This window comes from Pan paniscus, chromosome 3, assembly GCF_029289425.2.
Source record: "Pan paniscus chromosome 3, NHGRI_mPanPan1-v2.0_pri, whole genome shotgun sequence".
Taxonomy (NCBI): domain Eukaryota; kingdom Metazoa; phylum Chordata; class Mammalia; order Primates; family Hominidae; genus Pan; species Pan paniscus.
In genome coordinates this window covers 111199366-111222836 of record NC_073252.2, presented here as the reverse complement: position 1 = coordinate 111222836, position 23471 = coordinate 111199366, and the positions used below count along the sequence as shown (strand labels likewise).

General features: G+C 35.4%; 1 protein-coding gene across 47 annotated transcripts in view; it reads right to left on the bottom strand.

Annotated features, from left to right (window-relative positions):
* Positions 1-23471, bottom strand: part of ANK2 (ankyrin 2) — a 685755-nt gene that overhangs the window by 248432 nt on the left and 413852 nt on the right. For 5 of the 47 annotated variants that reach the window (XM_055111726.2, XM_055111738.2, XM_055111739.2 and 2 more), the window contains exon 1: positions 17082-17521. The exons of 25 other annotated variants lie outside the window; for them this stretch is intronic. In XM_055111726.2, coding sequence (XP_054967701.2) covers positions 17082-17210 — 129 coding nt within the window. In that variant the 5' untranslated portion in view covers positions 17211-17521. Of the gene's footprint in view, positions 1-17081; positions 17526-23471 lie in introns of those variants that run through there. 17 more of the 47 variants (XM_055111746.2, XM_055111728.2, XM_055111743.2 and 14 more) reach the window with 9 other exon arrangements.

The window sequence follows — 23471 nt, the reverse complement described above, 5'->3', positions numbered from 1 at the left end:
ATCAATTTTCCTATGGTATAAAGATGTCTTCCAGATCCTTGGCCTCATTGTTCAGCAGAGCACAAGAGGCATTCAGAGATCTCTATGCACTCCCCAACTTTTCGTATTTGTTGTGAGTAATACCTCAGTAGCCCTCCTTTTTCATTTTACTTTGAATTTTGTCCTTAGGTTCTCTCTGTGGTTGCAGTGAGAAAAAAAAAAAAAAGAAAAAGACAACTTTCAGGAAATTTTAGAGCTACTTCCATTGCAGTTTAATAAACTAACTCCAAACTAGCCAGTCATATGATACTTTGGGCCGGAACCTACCTCACCTCTCTTCTACTCTAACAAGAGTTTCCTGTTGATGACATCCAAGGCTTAGAAATCGGCCTTGATGCTATTTTGATCATTGGAGGTGCTAGTAGTATAGATGGTTTCAGCACTTGATAACTCTAGCTCTTCTGTCCTTCTTCCTGTGATCTTATTATTAGGGACCTTGCTGTAGTGTAAATCACATCATAATTCTTCAGAGACTCCCCCCGCTATTTTGTTTGTCTGTTCCTTGAAAGGTTAGAAATATTTTTGTGTAACTTGGTGATATATATTTTTCATCCCAGCTACTCTTCTTTATAGCATTATAAGGTCAGTTGGAGAAGCACAGATTCAAGTCATCTGGGGTCTTACCTCTTCCTTCCTTCTTAAACCTCACTTTTTCCATTGGACAAAAGGGAGTTATAATCATTTCTACCTCATGGTGTTGCTGAAAAGATTAAATAAGTCAGTGCATCTTAAGTACTTAGGACAGTGTCCAGTATATAGCATTGCACAGCAAGCTAACTATGATTATTTTTCCTCAACTCAATTATTTTTTCCTCTTTTTGAATCAGATGGGTCTAAGGTTTGTTTATTATCTGCCCTAAAATTTAAGTTAAAAATACTACAAATCAGACATTACGTGGTAGTATAGCATGGTTTAGCGAAAAGGCATGGGATTTGGAATCTGGCATCTGGGGTCTGTCACTTAAGGTATTTATTTGCCATGAAATTTGAGGGGAAAATCTTTTTCAAGCAAAATATTCAAGCATAATTTTCTTCCCCTAAAAAATGAGATTTAGAATATCTACCCCATTGTGAGAATTAAATAATATAATAAACAATTGTAAAAAGTCGAGTATAGAGTCTACATGCTCTTATTCTTCTCTGGATCCGTTTCTCATGCCTGGGACCCTGGATACATCTCACCTGCTGTCTCCATTCACCTCTAATTTCAGAATAAAAGGTCAAACTTTTTTCGACTTCCATCTACTGTTGACTCATAATGAAGTCATCTTCAGAAAACTAAGTGTTCCTGCTCTCCTATCTTACCATTTAGGAACAAGTCCTTATACTTTCACCTATATCTAGAAACAACCAATAATTACGTTGCCCTCAAAATATAACTCCATTTTTCTCTTGCTGGTGTCAGTGAAGAGAATTAACTCTTACTTCTGAATTTGGCCTGGATAACCAAAACTCTAGTGCATCCTTCCAGCTGGAGGGCTGCCATGAAGAGGTTTGTAAGTATAATAATAGTACAGCTCCGAAGGTAGAATCATCACAACATTTTTCTTTCCCAATACTGAAGCTTTGTCCCATAATCAATATCAGCAGGTAGTATCATGATGGCCAAGAACAAATGATCAGCCCCTTTTTGCTTGATTCCCAAGTATTGATGGCTGCTGGAATTCCCCATTGCTGTATCCCCCTGCTGGAGTGAGAACCCCAATGTTGACTATTTCCTACATTGTGGATGAAGCAACTATGTGATATCATGCCTGGATACCCTGTAGGACCCAGTATGATCTACTCTAGATCAGTTCTCTTCACCTCACCCACAGATCTAATGTCAGATCCCAAATGTTCCTGTCAGAGCCATCTATCTCATGGGCTCCGTCTGGCTGAGAAGCTACCATCATGCCACGGGGTCCAGTTCCAGGGTACAAAGTAGTTCTGTGGAATGATTCTATACCTTAAATTTCAGTACTTTTTAATCTAAAAAATTTCCTATCAATTTCACATACTTATTAAAAGGATCTATCCCTTAGTCAAATTTTATTCAAATGATCGTTCCCTTAAGTACATTTGAAGTATGTACTATAGTAAAACTGCAATACTGTAACTTCAATATGTTGAAAACTCCAGGAGAAAAAAGTGAAGGGAGAGACATTATTAAAACATATAAAAATGGAAATGCATTTTGATAAATACATCTATATAGAATACAGATAAATATGTCCACATATATACATATGTGCATATACTTCATATCATAACAATTCCAAGGATGAGTATTCTCAAATAATCTACTCCAAAATGAGCTAATTAGAAAAAATAAACCTCTAATCAAGTGGCATTACACCATATGGTCTGACAGTTGTGACATCTCTGAATAGTTTTCTATTTTTTCTTTTATATGGTAAAAAATATTTTCCTAGTTGACTTTATGACTCTGTTCAGTCAAACTCTTGACCTATCCAGTCTACAGCATTAAATGATAATTGAGCTCAAAGAGGAAAGGGGAAAAAGAAGAAAAAAGCCTTTGAGCCCTTAATCCTTTTGTCTATACATTTCACTCTTATATCTTGCCCGGATGTGTTTTTATCCCTGAATCTTCTATGAAAATGCACGTGGTTTCACACAGAGAAAAACTGCTTCTTTAGGATATGTGGAATCACAAAGATCCTATTTAAATCTACTGTGCTTTAGAGTGCAGGAATGTTAGGGGGCTTTAAACTCAGTTACAATATACTGCTTGTTGCAACACAATTGTGCCTTTGGTGTTCTGTTTTACAGGTTTGTCTCCACTTAGGAGTGTATAAAGTACTTTGACATGCCACAATCACTTAGACCAGTTTTTAAAAGTCTAAATGAGCTTCACACCTCTACTTCTTGTTTTAATTTTGCATTCCAATGATGTGCATGCTTTTTAGCAGCTTTCAAACAAGAGAAACCTACAGCTATCAGGGATCAAATGTTTTATAAGTCATTGGAACACTGATATGTCTAACAAGGAGTAGACCCTAAATTTCAGTAATGCAGCCTATTCCCAGACAATTCAGATGCCTGGGTCACTGGTGTGTACAGTTTTCTCATTGCAGGAGCTTAAGTGCATTCATCAAAGTCAAACTGAAAGAGAACAAGGAAAGTTACAGAGGCTATGCTTCAGGGCAGCTAAACATGCCACCAATAGGCACTGAGTGTGAACAAGGCTCGAGATGAAGGGGAAAGGAAAACAGTGCAAATAGGAGTTATGAGAGAGGATTGCCAGCCTGAAGTAGTAGACTTCATGCATCCCAGAGGAAAGTTTCAAGCTCTACAAAGACTAGGAAATTTGAATTGAAAACAGGAGGATTAGTAGTTAATAAAACTATTCATTAAAAACTGTTACAGTTTTTAAACATTTGTTTGACTTTAAGATGGAAACACAGTGCATTAACATTTAAATAGAAATGGTACAAAGGAAGACAAAAATATTTTTCCAGAAATTTTTTTGTCTCATCCTTCATAACATCTTTAATTTCATTGTTAATTTATAAAATTGAAAATAGCACAAAGCTCTGGTTCTGTTTCATTCTCAAATAACTGTTTATGCATTGGTACAATCTATGTGTTGCCTAAGGAAACTTCTCTTCCTAGGTTTGATTCAGGAGATTAACTTGTGACAAATTTGAAGTTTAATTTAGGACACAAAAATAGTATTGGATATTTAGAATCAGTAGAGTATCTATTATGTCTTAGGCAAAGATGATGTGATATAGAAACCTATGGTTATTAGGTGCAGAGCAAGCTTGTCAAATCCCATGACATCGGGGCATTAGGCTGTTCCTGGCTGGATGCTGTTCTCATCCTGCACATTAAAACCTCAAAGTACATGGGCTTAGGGAAAATACCTAAAGTTCTCCCAGGTAAACACACTCAGTTGTCACTATACTGCTTAGGTATGTAAAGAACACACATGTAACATTAATACAGGTACTATCATGGTCTTTGATCACAGTTTGCTCAACTTGCAGTATCATTATACATTTGACTAAAACTGAAAATTTAGTTTCAAAAGTGAACAGATATTATATATCTAAATATTTTACCAAGATAAATTGAAACAGACAGGTGAAATATTAAAGACAATATTAAGGATAAAGAAAACAGAAAAAAAAAATGTTACTGAGTTTGGCCACGCTGTAGCAAAGTTAATGAAAATGAGAAATGGAGTGCCTTTTTAGGAGGGACCAAGGGAGAGATTCGTTAGGTGTAGGGTTCTATCTGTATGTGGAGAGCAACTGCTGCTTATGGAAATTATTAGACAATTAAGTGTGATAAATAAAAGACAAAGTTAGTTTTCATCCTACTGAACCCTAGTTCAAAGTGGAAATAGGTCTCAGTTATAAATTATTAACACTGAAACAGAAACAGCATATTATACAGATACCTGCACAGATTTATGGCATGTCTTAGTTGCAAAAAGAAGTGGAAGAATAGACAGTTATCTAAATAATTCAAACTAAATAAAGTTATAATTTTGCAAAACAGAAGGGAGATAGAAAGTGGTCAATGAATGTCAGTTGTAATTGTTATTTTCAACATCATGTAGTTAATATCACCAACAAATTTTTAAAAATCTACTTCCACTCATTACCTCAAAAAAGGGTCTTTTAAGTTTATTTTACTCAAAGAGGAATCAAGAATAAAATAGTAAAATAAGAAATGCATTACATCAATGCCAATATCATATATCTCAAAAGTACAATGTTCAGTATCATGCAGACATATGGTTAATAAAGACCAACTTCAGATATTTGAAAAATGGTACTATGAACAAAATAGTTTTCTGGTATTTTGGTTATATCATTTAATGTACTATATAGAAGCTCCTTGCATGTGCTATTTACTCAAATAATAGTTTATGTAAAACTTGCAGGCATACGTTTAAAACAAACAAACAAAAATTCTGTTTTGCACTTGTAATTCCATTTTATCTTTAGAATAAACACCTAAAGATGGCAATTTCATAACATAATCTTTTTTTCTAAATACATCTGGGAGTTCAATAGCCAGCAAAAGTCATTCCAAGTTATACAAAGCAATTGTGTCTCAACTTTTTCCCTCTATGATGACTTAAACACAATGGGTTAATTTTTACAGAATTCTATAGTTGAAAACAATTTGCTAATACAATTTTTGATAGTTAAACACAAGCTAGATTACTGACTGCCTTTGTACTAGTTATAATTTCCATATTTCTTCTAGATTTGTTCACTGGAATTCTGCTATAAAAAAATCTGTCCCTTCTCCTCCACTTATTTACTTGTTTATTCAATTATTTATTTCTATTAGTAAAGACCCTGGGCTATTTCTTTTATTCTATGAGTTATTATTTGTTTTTATTAGTTATTTTGTTGCTCAGATTTCTGTGTATTCAGTCATTGGGAGCTGCTTCAGGTTGATATGCCCCATCATTTTCCGAGCCTGTTCTTACTCAAATCAGCCATTTTCCCAAGAAGTTATATTTTCTTCTGTTGGAAAATTATGTTTGGAAACCAAGATGCAGGCTAGGTTTGCTCATTGCTACTGAAGTATCCTTGCTTCTAGGCCCTCTAAGTGAAGGGAGGTAGGAAATATATGTCTGTATACACACAACATACAACTCTACGTATTTGTTTTTATATCTATCTGTGTATATATTAAAAACAACGAGTTCCGGTGGCTCACGCCTGTAATCCCAGCACTTTGGGAAGCCGAGGTGGACGAATCACAAGGTCAGGAGTTCCAGACCAGCCTGGCCAATACGGTGAAACCCCATCTCTACTAAAAATACAAAAAATTAGCTGGGCGTAGTGGCAGGTGCCTGTAATCCCAGCTACTCGGGAGGCTAAGGCAGGAGAATCGCTTTAACCCAGGAGCCAGAGGTTGCAGTGAGCCGAGATCGCGCCACTGCACTCCAACCCTGGTGACAGAGTGAGACTTCGTCTCATAAAAAAAATAAATAAATAACAATGAGTTCATATGATATTTTCATGGACATTTTAAATCATTTTACTAAGCATATTTCCTTTTGTCCTCTCACATAAAAAGGGGGACTATGGTGATACAATAAGTAACATTACTATGCACATAAGTGCTTTCAAAAGCATCATTTCATTTTAATCCTTAGAATTACTCTGTTTCATATACGTGTGCATTTAAAAATAATTATCATTATTAACTCAGTTTACAGATGAGACAACTGAGGCCAGGGATCAGACATCCAGAATTTGGTAGAGCTAAGATTTGAATTAAGGACTCCAAACTCTAAACTTCGTACTCTTCCTACTATACCCAAAGAGAAAGATCACATTTTTATTTATTGGCTTTTTACATATAAAGTCTCTGCAATTAATGAAAATAAACATCATCCTGCCACCACTTCAAACTTAGCACATATAAAGCAATGTGTTTTTACTTTCCTTCTGGCTTTCACATGAAATTTGTATTTCTGTTGATGACAAGCATTTTTTAATATCATTGAAATATATAACTTTAAAGTTATTTTTATTCACTCTTCTCTTTTTTCTTTATTCCTAGTTGAGTGCTGAAAACCATCCTGTTTTCCTCCCTGCTGCTCTTCTGGTATGACCATTCCAATCCAAGCCCTGTTCATCTCTCTTGGATTACCATGACAGTCTTCTGGGTGACCTTGACACTTCACTTCCCCTTCATAGTCTTCCTTCATCACAGAGAACCTTCCATACCTGACTATTTTTTGCTTCACTGAGTTCAGCTACTTCTTTGCCCTGTAGGTGCTCCAACTTTATTTCCAACCCCTTCCTTCCACTTTGATCATGCCAAGCTGTTCACCAGCTTCTATGTTCAACCTCTGAGGTACCCTCTCCACCTAAGCCAACCCTACCACCTACCTATCCTCAAGTCCACAATCTCTCTTAAAAAGCAACCAGCTATTTCATATTACATGCCTGTATAAAAACATCTCATGTACCCTGTAAATATACACATCTACTATGTATTAAAAAAAACAAAAAAAGAAAGAAAATTTAAAAGTTATGATACCTAATCTAGCTCTGTACTCTAATTTTTCCATTGCCATTGACCTTAAATATCTATCTAAAAGGGAAGTTAGTTGAGAGAAAATATTTTTTTACTCAGTAAATAATCTTTATCTCTCAATTTAAAATTTGGCTCATAGCAGTTATTCAACAAATAATTATTCCATCCAAGGTACTGCAATACCCTGAATTATATATATTATATACATCTGAACCGACTTTGGAAATAGGGAGGATGCTTGATGGAAAAGTGAAGCATGGCAAATGTTTTTCTAAGACATGAAAGAAGATAAATAAAACAAGCATAATTTAAAAGAGCTTCTGTTTGATCGTAAGTGAAAATGTGATTAAAACTAAGAAGCATCATTCTCTGAATTTCTTGATCAAAAATAAAGTTTTACAAACTTTTAAAGATCATTGGAGTGACTAAATTGTTTCAGATGCTCTTATACAACTTACTAAAGAATACATAACCCAGAAGGCCCTCATGTGAAGGCCAATTACAGTGATTAATGGGAATTAGTCTTAATTATCAAGTTTCCTTCAACGGCAAAATATTTGTCATATTAGCATATTACAAAGTCTTCTTTTATCTTTTAGTTCTCTTTTCTAGTATGAAAGCTGAAAGTTCTAAAATATTGTCCCTTGTGTTGAAAGACTGAGTATGAGTGCTTGATGTTATATACAAGGGCCCTTATATTCGATAATGTGTTTGTAGTCAGAGAATTGGCATCTGCTACTGGGTCCTTTGTTGTCTCCCTTCTCCCCAGTAATGGAAACGTGTGATTTCACAGATGGCTTTTCTCTCTCCCACCCACACCCAGGCTTTGATTCCTGTCCCTCGGAGCCCACAGTGAAGCCCCATGTTTTGTAGGTGACCACCCTGAACGAAAGCTCCTCATTTCCTAAGTAACCTCTGTCCTCAAAGAAGTTACTGTTTCCAGGTAACCTGTTCCACTTACATTTTATTGGTTTCAGTCATTTTAGGATGTGACATGGTTTAATTAAGCATTCTGGCCCAGTTTGAGGCAGGAGCCATAAATAAGGAAGTTTGTACTACTACCTCTAGAAGAACTCAGGAGATTTATTTTCACTAAGCTGTACAATTGAAAGGTTTGTGAATTGCTGAGGTTTAAGCGTTTACTGTGGACATTTGTTTATTACAGCACCCTGCAATTTAAAGGCAGCTACCATTACTGCCATCAGATCTTTGTAAAATGATTAATTAAACAATGATGATATTTCTCTGTGAATTTCTAACTCCTGGTATTATCAGTGTACAGAGAACCTAAAAGAAAAGTGAGAATAAACTTCAGGAGAAATCAACTGTGGTTCTCAGGGAACCACAATAAATTTCTTCCTTCAAAATGGCTCAAATCAGTATCTGAAATACAAAACAACCATATAGCTTTATATGATTACTTCATTTTGTATATATCCTGTCTTAATAACTTCCATAAAATTTCATGCACCACAACAGGAACTATTTCCTTCCATTATTTCATCTCCCAGGTAACACCTATTAAAGAAAACTTGCGTCATATAAACAAAAATAGACAATCTCAATTCTAACATAATGGCACAACTAACATTTCATTCTTATTATCTGTGAAAGTTCCTATCACCCAAGGAGGTCTATGAGCTCCTTGGGTAAAGGTACTCTGTCTACGACATAGTGTCAGCTCAAAAAAAATTTATCTTAAATGAAGAAAAACCTGGAAATTCTACCAACTGTCTTAATCATTTATAATAATAAAGGGAAGCAAAGAAACAATTAAAATGACACAGAAGCATAAAGACAGGAAGAATTCTAACAGATCTCAGATCCTTATCATTTTATAGATGCAAAAACTGAGGTCATTTGTTTACCCAAGGTTGTAGTGAGTAGACAGAATTAAGCAGAGGTCTCCTGAATTTGTTTTTATGGAGCTTTAGAAGTATCTGGTAATTTTGTATAAATATACTTTATTAGCTTAGTAAACAGCTTTCTGGTATGTTGCCTGTTTTTTATAATCTTAGATTTCACATCCACCTCTTATCCTGCTGAATGTCTTGAAAGGGTTATCGGCTAAACTTGGTTTCAAATGCAAAAATAATATTTGATCTTTATAATAATAAAAGTAAAGTAGATTATTAGAATTCATGTTTGTGAGATTAACATTATTTATTTATGAAAAAATAACATAGAGATTAAGTTTTTTCGCTAAAAAATAGACTTTTGGAAAAACCATCATTAATTACATTCAAATACACAAAGAGAGGTCATTTTCAGTCTTAATTGAAGGCTTTTTTTACAGACAAACTATAAACAAGTGAGTTAAAATTGGTAATTAATAAGTCTCTATGCAAAAATATATAAAAAGCCAAGAAATATAGGTTAATGTGAAATAACACCATTAGTCTTAACCAAATAAATTGATTAGATTAAGATACATGTTTATAATGATTGTCATATCCCTGATTTTTTTTTAAAAGAGATGGGGATCTCTCTATGCTGCCTGGCCTGGTCTTCAACTCCTGGCTTCAAGCTCTCCTCATATCTCAGCCTCCCAAAGTGCTGGGATTACAGACATGAGCCACCACACCCAGCCCACATATTCTCTTCCTTAATACTACTTACATTGTTTTCTATTGAGGTGTTCCCCTATGATAAGCAACATAATAATGATATACAATGAAATAATTTCTGTAGAAAAAGGCTAAGTTGGATATAAATGAAACTCTAATGAGAGAAAAAAGAGTTTTCCCTGGCAAAGTTGCTAATGAAGTAAAGGAACATGGAAGAAGGAATTCCAACTGTACATGCTAAAAAGAACATTTCAGAATCCTGTACAACTGAGTAAGGAATCCCTTTCTGACTGCTCTGGAAACTGTGGTGGAAAGAGAATGAGACAGCAGTTTCATGAAAAAAACAAAAACAGAAACAGAACAACTGACCAACCAACCAAACAAAAGATCCTGGCACTGTGAGAAGTTGAAGAGTTAGGAGTATTGAAAGAGAATATCTGAAGAATTAGGGGAGATAACTCATCTATGAATTACTTATTCCTTCTTCCTTACTAAATTAATGTCATATTACATAATTTTGAAAAGATCTATCAAAGTCAAGTACAAAACACAAAAGGTAGTTGTTGACTTGTGTTAGGAGTCCTAGAAGTGCTGACCTCTCCAAAGGTTTGAGGCCTCCAAGGCTGCTAAGCTACCAATTAAATCCCTAGGACTCTAACTTGAGTTCTTTCAAAACAGCATAACGTGTTTAAGACATAATTTTAAATTCACAATGTAGTGGTCTTCCTTTAAAAACTTAGCTTGGATAACTTCTCCACCTGTTTGAGCTTAGTTACATAAAAGTCATTTACACACAACCTTACTTCCTGAAGATTATTCCATTAGGGCAAATTTAGTCAAACTGCAGATCATGAAGTCTTGCAACTGATCTCTTAAACACTTGTTTCCTCCTTTCTGTGCTCAGAATTAATTGGTTATTACATAAACCAATTAGTCTTATTAAACTTCCAGAAAGTTGCCAGGGTGTCTCCTATCTACACATGAAAAAATTAGAGTCATACTGATTATTAGAAGTAAATCTACGATCGCTTGAAATTTCAAGATGGAGTAGAGTAGGGGTTGGTGGGGGAATGGAAATGTTTATTCTAGTCATTTCCAACCCTGGTTGGAATCACCAAGGGAGCTTTAAAAATATATGGATTATGGTCTCTTTTCCCTTCCAGTCTACCCCAGGATTCTGACTTATTATGAATGGGATAGAACCAGATGATTCTGTTGAGACTTTCCACAATAAACATTTAAAATCACAGCTCACCTTTGGAGCAAAAGGGTCACACTCAAATAGCTGATGACTTCACTAGCAATTTATGCAGAAATCCAGAATTTGAGAAAAGTCTTCTTTACACTTTTCTTTATTTTAGTATATAATGTCTCTGTGACTGAGACTATTGTAAAGAAGAAATTATTTTGAGAAATACAAATAAAAAAGAGTGGCATAATGGAAAAATATAAACACAAGTAGATCATTAAATATGGCATGAGTAGAAGTCTTAACTTGCTTGTACTTTCACTGACTCTTAAATCTTTCTACAAAATATTTTCTGTATTCATGATGATGTCAAAATATAGTGTAAATATCATTATTTTTAATCAATTGGTGAATAAGGGGACTAATAAAATTAAGTTTGATAATAAAGGTAATGAAAGAATTAATTCTGATTTTTTAAAGATTAAAACATTTATATAAACACAGATTAATGTAATAAAATAGGAAAAAAATTACATTGAGTGTGTATAAGATTTTAGATTCCAAAAATAAGTCAACTCCCTCATAGTAGCTTTTTTCAATTAAAATTTTCTTTTTCTTTCAACTGTCTTCTTAAAACTTACCTCAAGCCATACAATTGGGACTATTTTTGCCACAATTGCACAAATTTGACAGCTGTAAACCTAAGCTATTAGTCACCCATGCAATGGTCAAAAGAAGTTCTTTATAATTAATAAATATATAAATTTATTTATAATAAAAACTCAGCTTTATGGTGCTGGTGAAGAGTGTCATTAATAACGCAAGTCATTTATTTAAAGATAATGATTCTAGCCAAGAAAGGATTTGTGAACTGAGCTAAGAAGAGAAATCAGAGGAGTGATAAAGAAAAAGATAATGGGTTTTAAATAATAATAATGATTCTATGGAAACTACCACATTTAAATAGATATGGCTGAACATTTTTATTTAGACTCAAAATGGGAAGAGCAAACCAATAAAACTTTTGAATTTTCACATATAAGTAGACACTAAGACATAAGAAGAGCATCTGTCCAGATAAAACTCAAGACAGCACCAATCTACTTTATGTTAATGTGGTTTCTGGAAATACTGACATACTGATGAAGGGGTTCTGGGAAGTTAACATAAAGACAATTCCATGCAGGTTTTAAAAACTGTTGACTGGGATTTCCCATGTTTGTAGAGTTCTAGAATGTAACACATTATACAGTGCCATGTTATTCTGGCTGTGACTTGTATTTTTAATCACAGTGTATTTGGTTTGGTGTCCAGACATCTTTGTGCATACATGGTTCTTGACTAAGTGTTGCAACTTCCGTAGTTGGACTTCCCTTCAGAAACAGGCTGCTGAGTGCCCAAGCAGAAGGCTCAAAAATGAGAGGGATGACTAGGCTGTCCAATCTCCTCCTACACTGCAGTCTTCACCCACAGACCACCAGGGAAAGCATGCTCAGTTTTACACTATGTTTCACTTTCAACTCATTCTTACAACACAACTTTCAACTCATTCTTATAACACACTTTCAACTCATTCTTATAACACAATTCACTTTCAACTCATTCTTATAACACAATTCCAAAGTTATAGAATACATTCCACTCTCAACTTGCAAATAAAACACTTTAAATTGAGAAAAAATACTAATATAACTTCTAAAAATCTTCATTGCTCCATGTCCCGTTACAACTTGATGAGAACTTTATTATATATACTCAATAAGTATTATCATTGCTATCAATTAAATAAGCAAATGAACAAGAAGAATGTGGTGGGGGCGGGGGAGATTTCCCCAAAGCCTATCCTAGAAATAAGTCTTGTTCTCACCAAGATAATAACTGTGTACATTTTTAAAAGCAAATAACTAATCAGAACCTTTTACTGTGAAATTAAATGAAAACAACTCAAAAGGAGGCTTTTTAAAAATTTTCTACTTAATCCCATGCAAAATCACCTATCAGTTTAATAAAAGTAGATTTGCAAATACAACTTGAAGTCCTAATAAAATTGTGACAAAAAATGATTATATATCATAGTCTATAATTGCCAGTAATTGACCTCAATTTGAAGAGCAAATGTTGACTTCTAATAGTTGATTTTCCAAGAAATCTCATGAAATATTTTGGTGCAATTTTGATAGAATCCCAACACGAATTTACATAATTTCCCCCTCAAATTCATCATTTAATTTACTATCACAGTATTTAAATTTCTTTCAGCTGTAGGAAGGTAATTTAGAAGTGAAGAAATTGAAGCATTGGTGGAATAAGTGATTTCCTTATAATCTACACCCAGTGTAGGTACAAGACCAAGAAATAATATTACTTTTTTTCTCCAATGAACTTTAGAGCCAGACAGACCTGGATTCAAATCCCAACTCTGCCACATGCTACTTGTGTGTGATTAAGCAATTTCCTTGTTTGTGAAATCCAGAGAATAATACCTAATATATAGGATTGTTATCATGGTTAACAGCACGATGTGTGTAAAGTGTCAGATACATGACCACATGGGTACTTAATAAATGATCATAAATATTTTTTCAGAAGATGTGAACTCTGGCATTTTAATAGTATAAATTAAAATAATAAAAAGAATGTTTTAAGCATCAGGATGTTAAGAACTAGTCATACATTTGCCTTTTAAGTCATATGATTCCAGTGAGTGTTGTAGACATTATGATTGATTGGACAATAGTTTGTCTGTGCTGAGAAATGGTGAACATATTGATTTATTTGAAAATTTATGGTGATCCTAAATTTAAGTGATAAATATTATTTAAATATATACTTTATGTTCTTACTTATAAGTGTGAACTAAATGATGAGAACACATGGACACATAGAGGGGAACAACACACTGGGGCTTATTGGAGGATGCAGGTTGGGAGGAGGGAGAGGATCAGGAAAAATCACCAATTGGTACCAGGCTTAACACCTGGGTGATGAAATAATCTGTACAGCAAACCCCCATGATACACATTTACCTGTGTAACAAACCTGCACATCCTGAACATGTACCCCTGAACTTATAATAAAGTTTTAAAATAAATAAAATAAATATATGTTTTACTTTCAAGAATAAATTTGTTTACTCATTCTCTAAAAATTATGTATTTTTCAAATTTTAAAAAACATACAGTTGGGAAATAGTATCTAGTTGTGGAAAGAATATTAAACTTCAAATCACTTTCTAGAACTAAGTCTCGCAAATTTGTGAAAACGCTGATAAATCACTTAACCATTTTTTGTTGGCATCCTCCTCAATTCTAAAATTCTCAGATTCCAACATAAAAACTGGCAAAATCTGGACATACAAAGAAATTACTTGCTAATATAAGCTAATAATTGGAATACAGATATTCTGATTTTTGTAAAATTCCAGATTAATGAACTCTTCAGCAAACATACTAAATTAGTTTAACTCATCTTAATCTTTGCCTATTTGTTTAAAGCTTAGTTTTATTCTAGCTCTACATAGTATGACACATACAATAGATATTTGGTACTATGCCATATTTAAATATTAGCTAACCAGAGTATAGCCCAAAGAAATCTGAACATATTATACTAAGATAAGTTCTGCTTATAATGAGGTTGAAAGTAGATCTCTTAGTATATATTGTTTTAATACAACACCACTGGCAACTTGGTAGAGGGGTTATAGTCAAGTATGCAACATGTTTCAAGTTTACAAATAATTAAAATTAATTTTAAATGTTTTAAGGAGTACAAAATAATAATACAAATATTCTTTTAATTAACAGTAAGTTTACAAAAGAATATTAAAATAAAGATTAAATGTGACTGCTTAATTGATTTTAATGTACAATATCTTTACCTTGGTAAAAATCCTTCAAAATCAGCTTATTTATTTTCTTTCGAGCCCCATAATTGGCTTTTATCTGCATTGGGGTGGATCTCATCTGAATTTTTCAAATAAACAGTTTCATTAGTAAGAGGCACTACAAATGGATATGAAAATGATATACTCAATCATCTCTACAACTGATGCTTTCCCTTATGATGATAAAGTGGCATCAGCAAATAAACGATGATAATTTTAAAATTACTTTCTGCAGATGGTATTCCAGAATGCCACTAATAGGCTACCATTTTTTTTTCATTTCTTCATGAACTATCATGAAGGTATGTATACCTTAAGGTATGATGTACACCTTAAGGTATGATCATGAGGTAAATTTCTTTTTTCAAAAGAAAATTGAAAACTGGTTCAGTGCTTATGTGTGTGTGGTGGGGTTGGGGGAGGGATTGTCTATCTAGAAAATAAATATAATATAGCTAAAAAGCACACCCACTCTTTTAGCAAGTTTGTTGTGCTGTGTAAATATCTGCAGTAGAAAAGGGAGGAGGAGCAATAGGTGCACATGAAAAAAGAGGAACAAGGACAAATACTAGCTATGCCTTTATTTTCCTAATTTACTCTGGTTCTAGCTTAGATATAATATCTACATGTGAAGACCAGATGATCCTGTCATATGACCACATTACTAACCAATAATCTTGCCTATGGTTCTGGATTCAAGCTAAAGCAATGCAGCATCCAAGCAACTGAGATTCTCAACAACAACTGGCACCTTTTATTTTAACAGTACAGTTTTTCAGTTTTTCTGTTTTTATCAAGGTTTGGAAAGGGAAAAACATTCAACTAGATACAGAAACAAACCAGAGTGAGATCAAGTGATTTTCCAGGTGTATGCATGGTACTCTAGCTAAGCAAAGTTGCTAGGTCACAGCTGAATGCTGACAAGGGCCGCTAGCCAAGAAATCATATACTGTGTTTTGGAGAACAAAAGATAAAAAAGATATAATCACAGAAAATTACTTTATACAATAATGTTCCATTTAGAGCATTAGAAACAGAACTGCAGTCGCTGTCAAGAAGGAAGTCGACCTCCACAAAATGGCTAATAATACTTTTGATACTAAAAAAAAGAATTAATGCAATCTTGAAACAACACGGCCTTTTAAAGGTCAGACAAGCAGTATTAAAGTTTTCCCCAGGAGGGAAATCATTATATACTGCTAATTTTATTTCTGTAGCCTAGTAACAGTCATTTGATCTAGTTGGTGGTGAGATAAGTAGTAAACTGAAATGCAATGAATCCCTATGCAGTAAGATCTCAACTCAATGTTGGTTCTCAAGTGTCTTTCCAAAAATGAGGCAAAGACAACATCCCCCAAATTGAAAGGTAAACATATCTATTATGGAAGAAAAAAAGAGTCCATTGAGCATATGGATTATTAAGTATATGGATCCCCATTGCATCCCTAATCCCAGAGCTATGTTTAACAACAGCTTGTCTACAAACCACTATTTTAATGCTCTGCTAATGTAATATGCCATTTATCATCTTCTGAAATTATTCAGTGACCTACTTTGTTAATTAAAACATTTACAGAGGTCTTTCTTTATAGATCTAGATCATTGACTAAATGAGTATTTCAGTTCCATCAAGTTGTAAGATTATTTCTATTATAAAGGAAAACAATATTTTAAGAGAAAGAAACAATAGTTCAATGTAAAAGGAATCAACATTTCATCCCTTGTTTAACCTTGGTTGTTTTGATTTCATTGCCATATTCAGAAAAGAAAATTAAAGGATTAATGATAGAAAACAAAAAATTAATTAAAATTTTAAAAATGCAGAGACACAGCTCACTGCACCAATATTCTTAGTGCAGCTTCACTAAGAAGTGAAAACCTGGTGTAAACCTTCAGGAGGGAAAAAGAGAGCACATAAAATCTGTAGTTTATTCTTAACTAGAGGTCTACATCAAATATACAGTCAGTGAGAAGACACACTGCTAAAGATACAGTAATAGAGATGAGGAACAAGAAGAAGAAAATACTTTAACCCTCCAACCGTAAATCAATCCCTTCCTTCTTCTGTGCCCAGTACTAAGAGTAGCCTGAAGAGATAAAGCATCTAGCTTTGAGATTAAATAAAGATAACTGAGACAAAAAAAAAGAAAAATGAAGTGGAGGCATTTTTGCCTTGCTTGGTCAAAGCAAAGGAAATTCACCCTGCTCAAGCATCTCCTCCCAATGCAGCAAATGTAGGCATGAGCTCTAGGCTGCAAACTGAGCTTAGAAATGGTGCAGGGGAATGATGGAAGGAAGGGAAGATGAAGTTGCCAGTTCTGAGGCTGATGGTGCTACACAGAGCTGCAGAGAAAGAGGGTTAAAAGGATGCTCCTCATACCTTTCTTTTTCGTTCCATACGTTCTCTGGGGATTTTCCGTTGTTTTTTTCTGTCTCTCTCAAGATTTTTTTCCTTTTCATCCAGATCAGCCTCTCGAACTTTTTTAATAGAAGCAGCAGCGTGAGCCATTTTGCAGAGGAAATCAGCAGAAGCAGTAGCAGAGGATCAGTTTCCACTCCCCAGCAATCCAGGTGATTTCAGAGCTCTATGGAGATGTGATTTTCTCCACCAGGGCAATGGCTGGCAGCCAGAACACTCACAAGATAATCCACTCTGCCCCCGAGCTAGGTCATAATCTTGCTCCAGCCTCTGCAGCACCCACAACTCACTACAATGAACTAAGGTCCCAAACCGAGACCTCCAGCAGCACACACCTGCACGCACACAGGCATAGGTGTGCACCCACACTCAGAAATGGTCCCGGGGGAAGGCGGAGCACTAGACTTCCAGCTCTTCAGCAGTTGGGTGGCTGCAAGTGCAGAGAAGCATCCTACTAGTTGAAAAAGCCATCCTTAGACACACATCACCAATTGGAACAGTCTTTGGGGACTCCTCCAGACAGACTGTGTCTTCTGACTGGAGCCAGGAAGAGGCCACCTCTGTGAAACTGCTAGGGGGTGGGTAGTTTATTGCTGCTTCCAACCACACCTCTATGCAGGGTGAGAAGAAAATGGTGCAGTCTCGCTAAAGGACTCTCTGCTGCTGCTGCTGCTGCTGCTGCTGCTGCTGCCGTGCTACTGCTGTTACTGCCGTTGCTACGGCTGCTCTGCTGCAGCACATGACATGAATTCCTGCCTTTTTCATCTCACAGCCCTTTCCTTCTCCAAGGTTCATTTAAAGTAAAGAATCGACGTTGCTGTTTTGGGAGAAGAGGAGCACAGTTGGAGTTACTTGCCACTGCCGTGGCAATACAGGGGTGAGCAGGTCTGGGAAGGGCTAGAAGTAGCTGGGTCCTCACTGTACCATTTACAGATCCACGTGAGGCTGAATTAGGGAGCTGCATTAAGCAGAGAAAAGAGCTGTCAGTGAACAAACAATATAATCTGGGCTCAGCGAGGTTTTCCTGGGAGAAAGAGGGGGGAGCTCAAAAGAGGGAGAGGAAGGCAGGGATAGAGAATGGGAAAGAGGAAAGCAGGCACCACCCAAGCCACTCTTTATCACTCAAAGAGGGCACACAGGTACTCATTATTAATTATCAAAGGCTTTTGTTAAATGCAAATTTACTTGAAAAGCAATGTGATGAAGTAAAGCAGGATTAGTATTTCTGAATGTTGCTGTATATACACCCAATAGGGAGGCTCAATGAAAGAGGAAAGAGGATACAAGCTGTTAACTCAAGAAGATGAAGTTCTCTATAGTATTCCAATTACCTATACTGCCATAGTTTTATCGAGGTCTAATAGGATGCCAAGGATGGCACTCACTTCTTAGTTATTCACTCTTAGCTGGAGACAGAATCATACCACTATATTGTATATAGAGGACTATGGACATTCCTTCCCAATACACACAACTGTTGCATTTTAGGAGAAGGGTTTTCACTATTATAATCATTGATAGTAAAACAATATAATCTGAGTCTACATATATGCTATTGTTAGGAAAAGAGTAAAATAACATTAAAAATGCTCTCCTAGAAAATGATATGTTTTTGTATCCTAACCCTTATGACATATCTGCTTCCATAAATGAAGAACGTAAAGTCTCATTTTTTGCACTACATAAAGATAGTAAGAGAGCAACTCTTCTAGGAGGGAAAATACTAATGTGGATGGTACATGTTATAGTTTATATAACATAATTTATCATTTTTCCTTTTACCTAAACTGAGTTGAAAGCACTAAGATTAATAAAATATCCCATAAGCAAGCAAAATTCATTCCACAGTAGTACAGAGAACCTAGCACTTAATCTGATTCGAAAGTCAAAGGAAACAGTAATCACCATGGCATGGATCAGTGTTGTATTGTTGATATGATGGTCAGTCAACTTACAGAGGGTAGAGGAAGGGAGAGAAGGGAGCAGTTTTTATCATATATGGGGAGCATTAGCTTTCTCTGATCTGAACAGCTGAAAATTCATGTTCCAAAAAAACAAAAATAAAAACAAATCAGCTTCATTAGTATCTAAGCCCTTCAAACTCCCTTGTCTGAAAAACCTTTTACATATTTACAGAGAAATACACATAGTCATTCAGGCTTTCTGGGAAGATAATGTGTGGATGTGGGGAGGATTCTTCTATCTCCTTGGCCAGGGGAGTCACCGTCTACCACTTGACATAGCATACCTCAAACATTTTGTCCTCTGAAGTACTCTGGAGAATCAGCTGTTGTGGTGTCAAAGCAGTCATTAGGAAAGAAGGTGGTTCAGGGAAAGCAGCAAGACTAGAGCACAGGGTGTTCTGAATGCCATCTGGCATTTTCTTTCCTTCTACTTTTAAAAAAATGTTCGCAACAAGCAAGTCTTACTTGATTGGTGGATGTCCATTTAGCTTAATAGCATGAGTCCCAAGGAAATGTGGCTAAGCCTCCTGCAATGGTTTTCCTGTTGTGAGGGTGACTCCAGCTTCTTCTGGCACAAGACCTTTCCACTGCCCCTTTAGAATCTGCTGATACACTATCAAAATATCCTCTCCTCTTCTAGAAACCTCATTAAGAAAGTGAAAAATCATCAGCACAGATAGAGAAGAAAGTGAGGAGTTCCTGTTGTCAAAAAAAACCTTTTATTTCATTGGCTTTTAATGAGCTCAATATAGACTCTCTTGTAAAATCAAACAGTTATTAATTTCATTATGTTGTTTTCTAATGCCAGGAAAATTATACATTTTTACACATTTTTTAAACTTCAACTTAATAAGTAAAAAAAAAATTTAGGCATGGTTAAGAGTCTTAGTCTCTAAGACTCTTTTACTTTCTATAAATAAGTATGACAGCTCTTTTTATCTTTGTCTCATAAAGAAAAGGTAATGAACCAGGTGACAGTTTGTTAGATGTTAGATTGACCGACATACACATTGCACAAAGCACTGTGATTGCCACATCTTTAAGAATCATAATTACACTACTTTGCTTACATTTTCTCATAATATCTTTAAGTGTGACAGAGAAGCAGAGTCACCATGTTTTTATAGATGAGGACACTAGAAGCCAAATAATTTTTTCCAGGTATCTTTCCTTGGGATGGCTCTCAAGGGCAGGAGGGCCAAGGTTCAGGGCTCTTAAATCAACCCACTTCGGAAAAGGAACCCACTCAAAAAGCCCTCATATTGAGGGCTCTTACTATTCAAATCACAAAACAGGAAATCCCAGACAATTAGTATAAATATTTGTAAACAAAATAAACTCATCACAAGTCCATTCTTAGTGTGTGATTTTTATTTCTCTTTTCCTTAATTAAGGAACAGATTGCTCCCATAGGAGATAGTAGCACATAATCCTTTTAAGAAAGCTAGGCAGATTAGACATTCCTACACAGTGGTAACTTTGCCTCTTTATAACTAACTTATTCAGTAGTAAGCTGATGAGAAATTGATGTTTTTACAATCTTTCCTTCTTGTATACTTGTGTTGCTCAAACTTAACTATGATTTCTATTTGAATGGAAAATAATTGGTATCAGTTCTCTGAGGAAAGAGAGTAGCTCATACTCACCAGCTGACCTCTGCACAGACAAGGCACCAGGTTCCAATCCCAGGAGCTCACAGCCATTGAAATGATGCATGCACCACATTAAAAGGCTCTTCCCATCAAACCTCCAGCAGAGATATAATTCTGGCTGAATTTTGAGCTCGTAACAAAAGCTGATTCCTTCCACAAAGCATCATGACCATCAATGGGATAAACTTGTGTCTGCCTTCAAAGGTAAGGAGCACACTGTCCGTTCACATTTAAACTTGAGAGCCAGCATAGACTGCCCTTCAAAGAGGGCATATTTTATTTTAAAGACAGGAGATAAAATGGCCATTTGCTGTCCTCACTGTCCAGCACTCCATTGATCAAATTCCAAAGAAAATCCTCTGCAGACATCAGGCATCAGTCAGGCAGCGTTCAATAACAACTGAGCTAGCCACATGCAACTTAATCTCCCCCTTCACTTTCCCTAGCCCTGCCCAGGAGAAGCAGCTATGCAATTGAACAGCATATATCGTCACTCTACCACAAATGTGGTGTGGGTGCTAAGTGGAAAGAGAAGCAGATGTACTACAAAGACAGTTAAAACATCACCTAATCAGGGAAAAAAAAAAAAGAATGTGCTCACTTCACTATGTTTGAACTATGTGCCAAGAGTTCATTATTCTAATCAAGTTCCTGGTGTTAATCCATAGTTGAGGCTTCCTCTGTTTTTTGGGACTAATGAGTGATCGAGGTAAGGAAAAGCAAACTAAGTGAGTCCAATGGCATAGCACTCTCAATTTGTTTTACCTGAAGCCAAACCCAAAAGCCAATTTGATAATGCAAAATTACCAAGCAAAGCTTGCTCATAATATAATAGATCCTACTTTCTTGTGATAAGAATGTTTCCACAAGGAGATGATTTGGCTAAAATGAGAATGCCCAAAGGATATCTTCCTTCTACTCCTGCCTGAGGAAAGGAAACAAGGACACTCCAGCTCCAAATCAAAACAGGCGGTTTTCATAGGCTGAGAAGGAGATGTAGAAGCAGTCTCAAGACCCCCCAAGTGTATGCCTCTCAAGCTCATAACACTTCTGAAGTTTCACAGAAAATTTCTAGCTAGTAACAATGGCCAACAGACAAGGAATGAAAAGCTACCCTCGGGACACCCCTTGACATAAAGAAGATAGAGCCGCAGAAAGTGTAGGTCATAAATAGTGACCATTCTGTCACCACAGACCTCCCTTTATTATGACAGAGGAAGTCTGGGGATTACAGGCAGCAGCCACACTGCAGTGGGCAGAGGGAAGGGAAAGGTACAGAGAAGGGAACACTGAAAAAGCCACAGTTCAGAAGCAAAAGACATTTCCATACACATTCTGTCTCCCCCTGCATCCTCCCAACCCCACTCCAGCCTCAATCACTCATTCCCAAATGGACAAAGATGAGTGTGCAACAGCCTAGCTTGTGGAGTCTGCCTGTGTAAACAGGCTGGATTTGCTAGTTGTGAAAACTCTTCTGATGAAAAAATCCCCTCACTAGAACTTCCTAAACAAATGTATTTTGTGTGCTCTTTGACAGAAAATAAAGAAATTTATTCCAGAGTCAGAAAAGCCCCAGGATGTTAAAATCATTCTTTTAATTTACTATAATAGTATCTTAAACTGAAAGCCTAGGGATTGAACTTAAAATTTTCCTTTTAAAATATCCTTTATTTAAAATAAAAACTTTCTTATTGTCCCCATCTTATTAGCATACACAGCTTCTTTTTATGGTTGTATCTTCTTATCAAACACAGTTACTAAAGGCCTACTATGAGCCAGCCAGGAAGCACTGGGGATCTGGTAACAAAAATGTCAAAACCCTTGTCCTCATGGATATGAAAATCCAGCCATAGAAGTGTTTCTTTTCAGCCTTCCTGGAACACCTCAGTCACTTTGTATAATCTACAGTGACTGCAATTACTAATATTCACATCTTGATAGAAAGCTGCTTCAAAATCTTCAAATGCTTAGCCCAAGTTTGAAACTAATATCTTCAAATGGCTTCTCAGGGCTGCTTTCTTCTCATAAATGATATTTTATTCTATTGCTCACAAGGTTTTTTTTCCAAAAAATATACTGATTTTGGATAAGAAATCCTCATAGTCTATTAAAGGATTGGAACATTACAGTTAATATCTAACTCCTCTATTTATTGCCATGTTTTAAAACACATATAACTTCCCCTTTTGGTTTGTAACAGCTTTTTATAAAAGCTCTGGGTATATTTCTTAGCCCTTTTACTTTGGTCAAATGAAAAGCACTGAATTGTGGTTAAAATGTGAAAATTCTATCTCAAGCCTCTTAACCCTCAAGGTCACTGAGGATGTTTTTGTGTGCTCATTTATGTCGTGCCTTTATCCATGAAGAAATTTGTTGTTTTCTTTAGTAATTATATTTTTACTCAGAAATTATATGTTAACAGCTTTAGCATCTCAAGGGAAACAATTTTATTGGTAAGTTTGATCAATACCTGTAAGTTTTACATTTATACAGTGTCAACTAGATGTGTCATTTGGATAAACCTTTGATAGAATATTTTAATTAGACTATTTGCAAAAGAAAAAGATTGATTTCTCCTAATTGGGACAGAACTATTTTTAATTGTTATTCTTTATGTGACTCTAAATTTAAGCCATGTGTATCTTAAATTTTCACAAAATAATTTTGTATTTACATATAAATTAATAATGCTTAAAAGCCTGTAAATGTGATTTTAAATGACTGGGCTATTATTC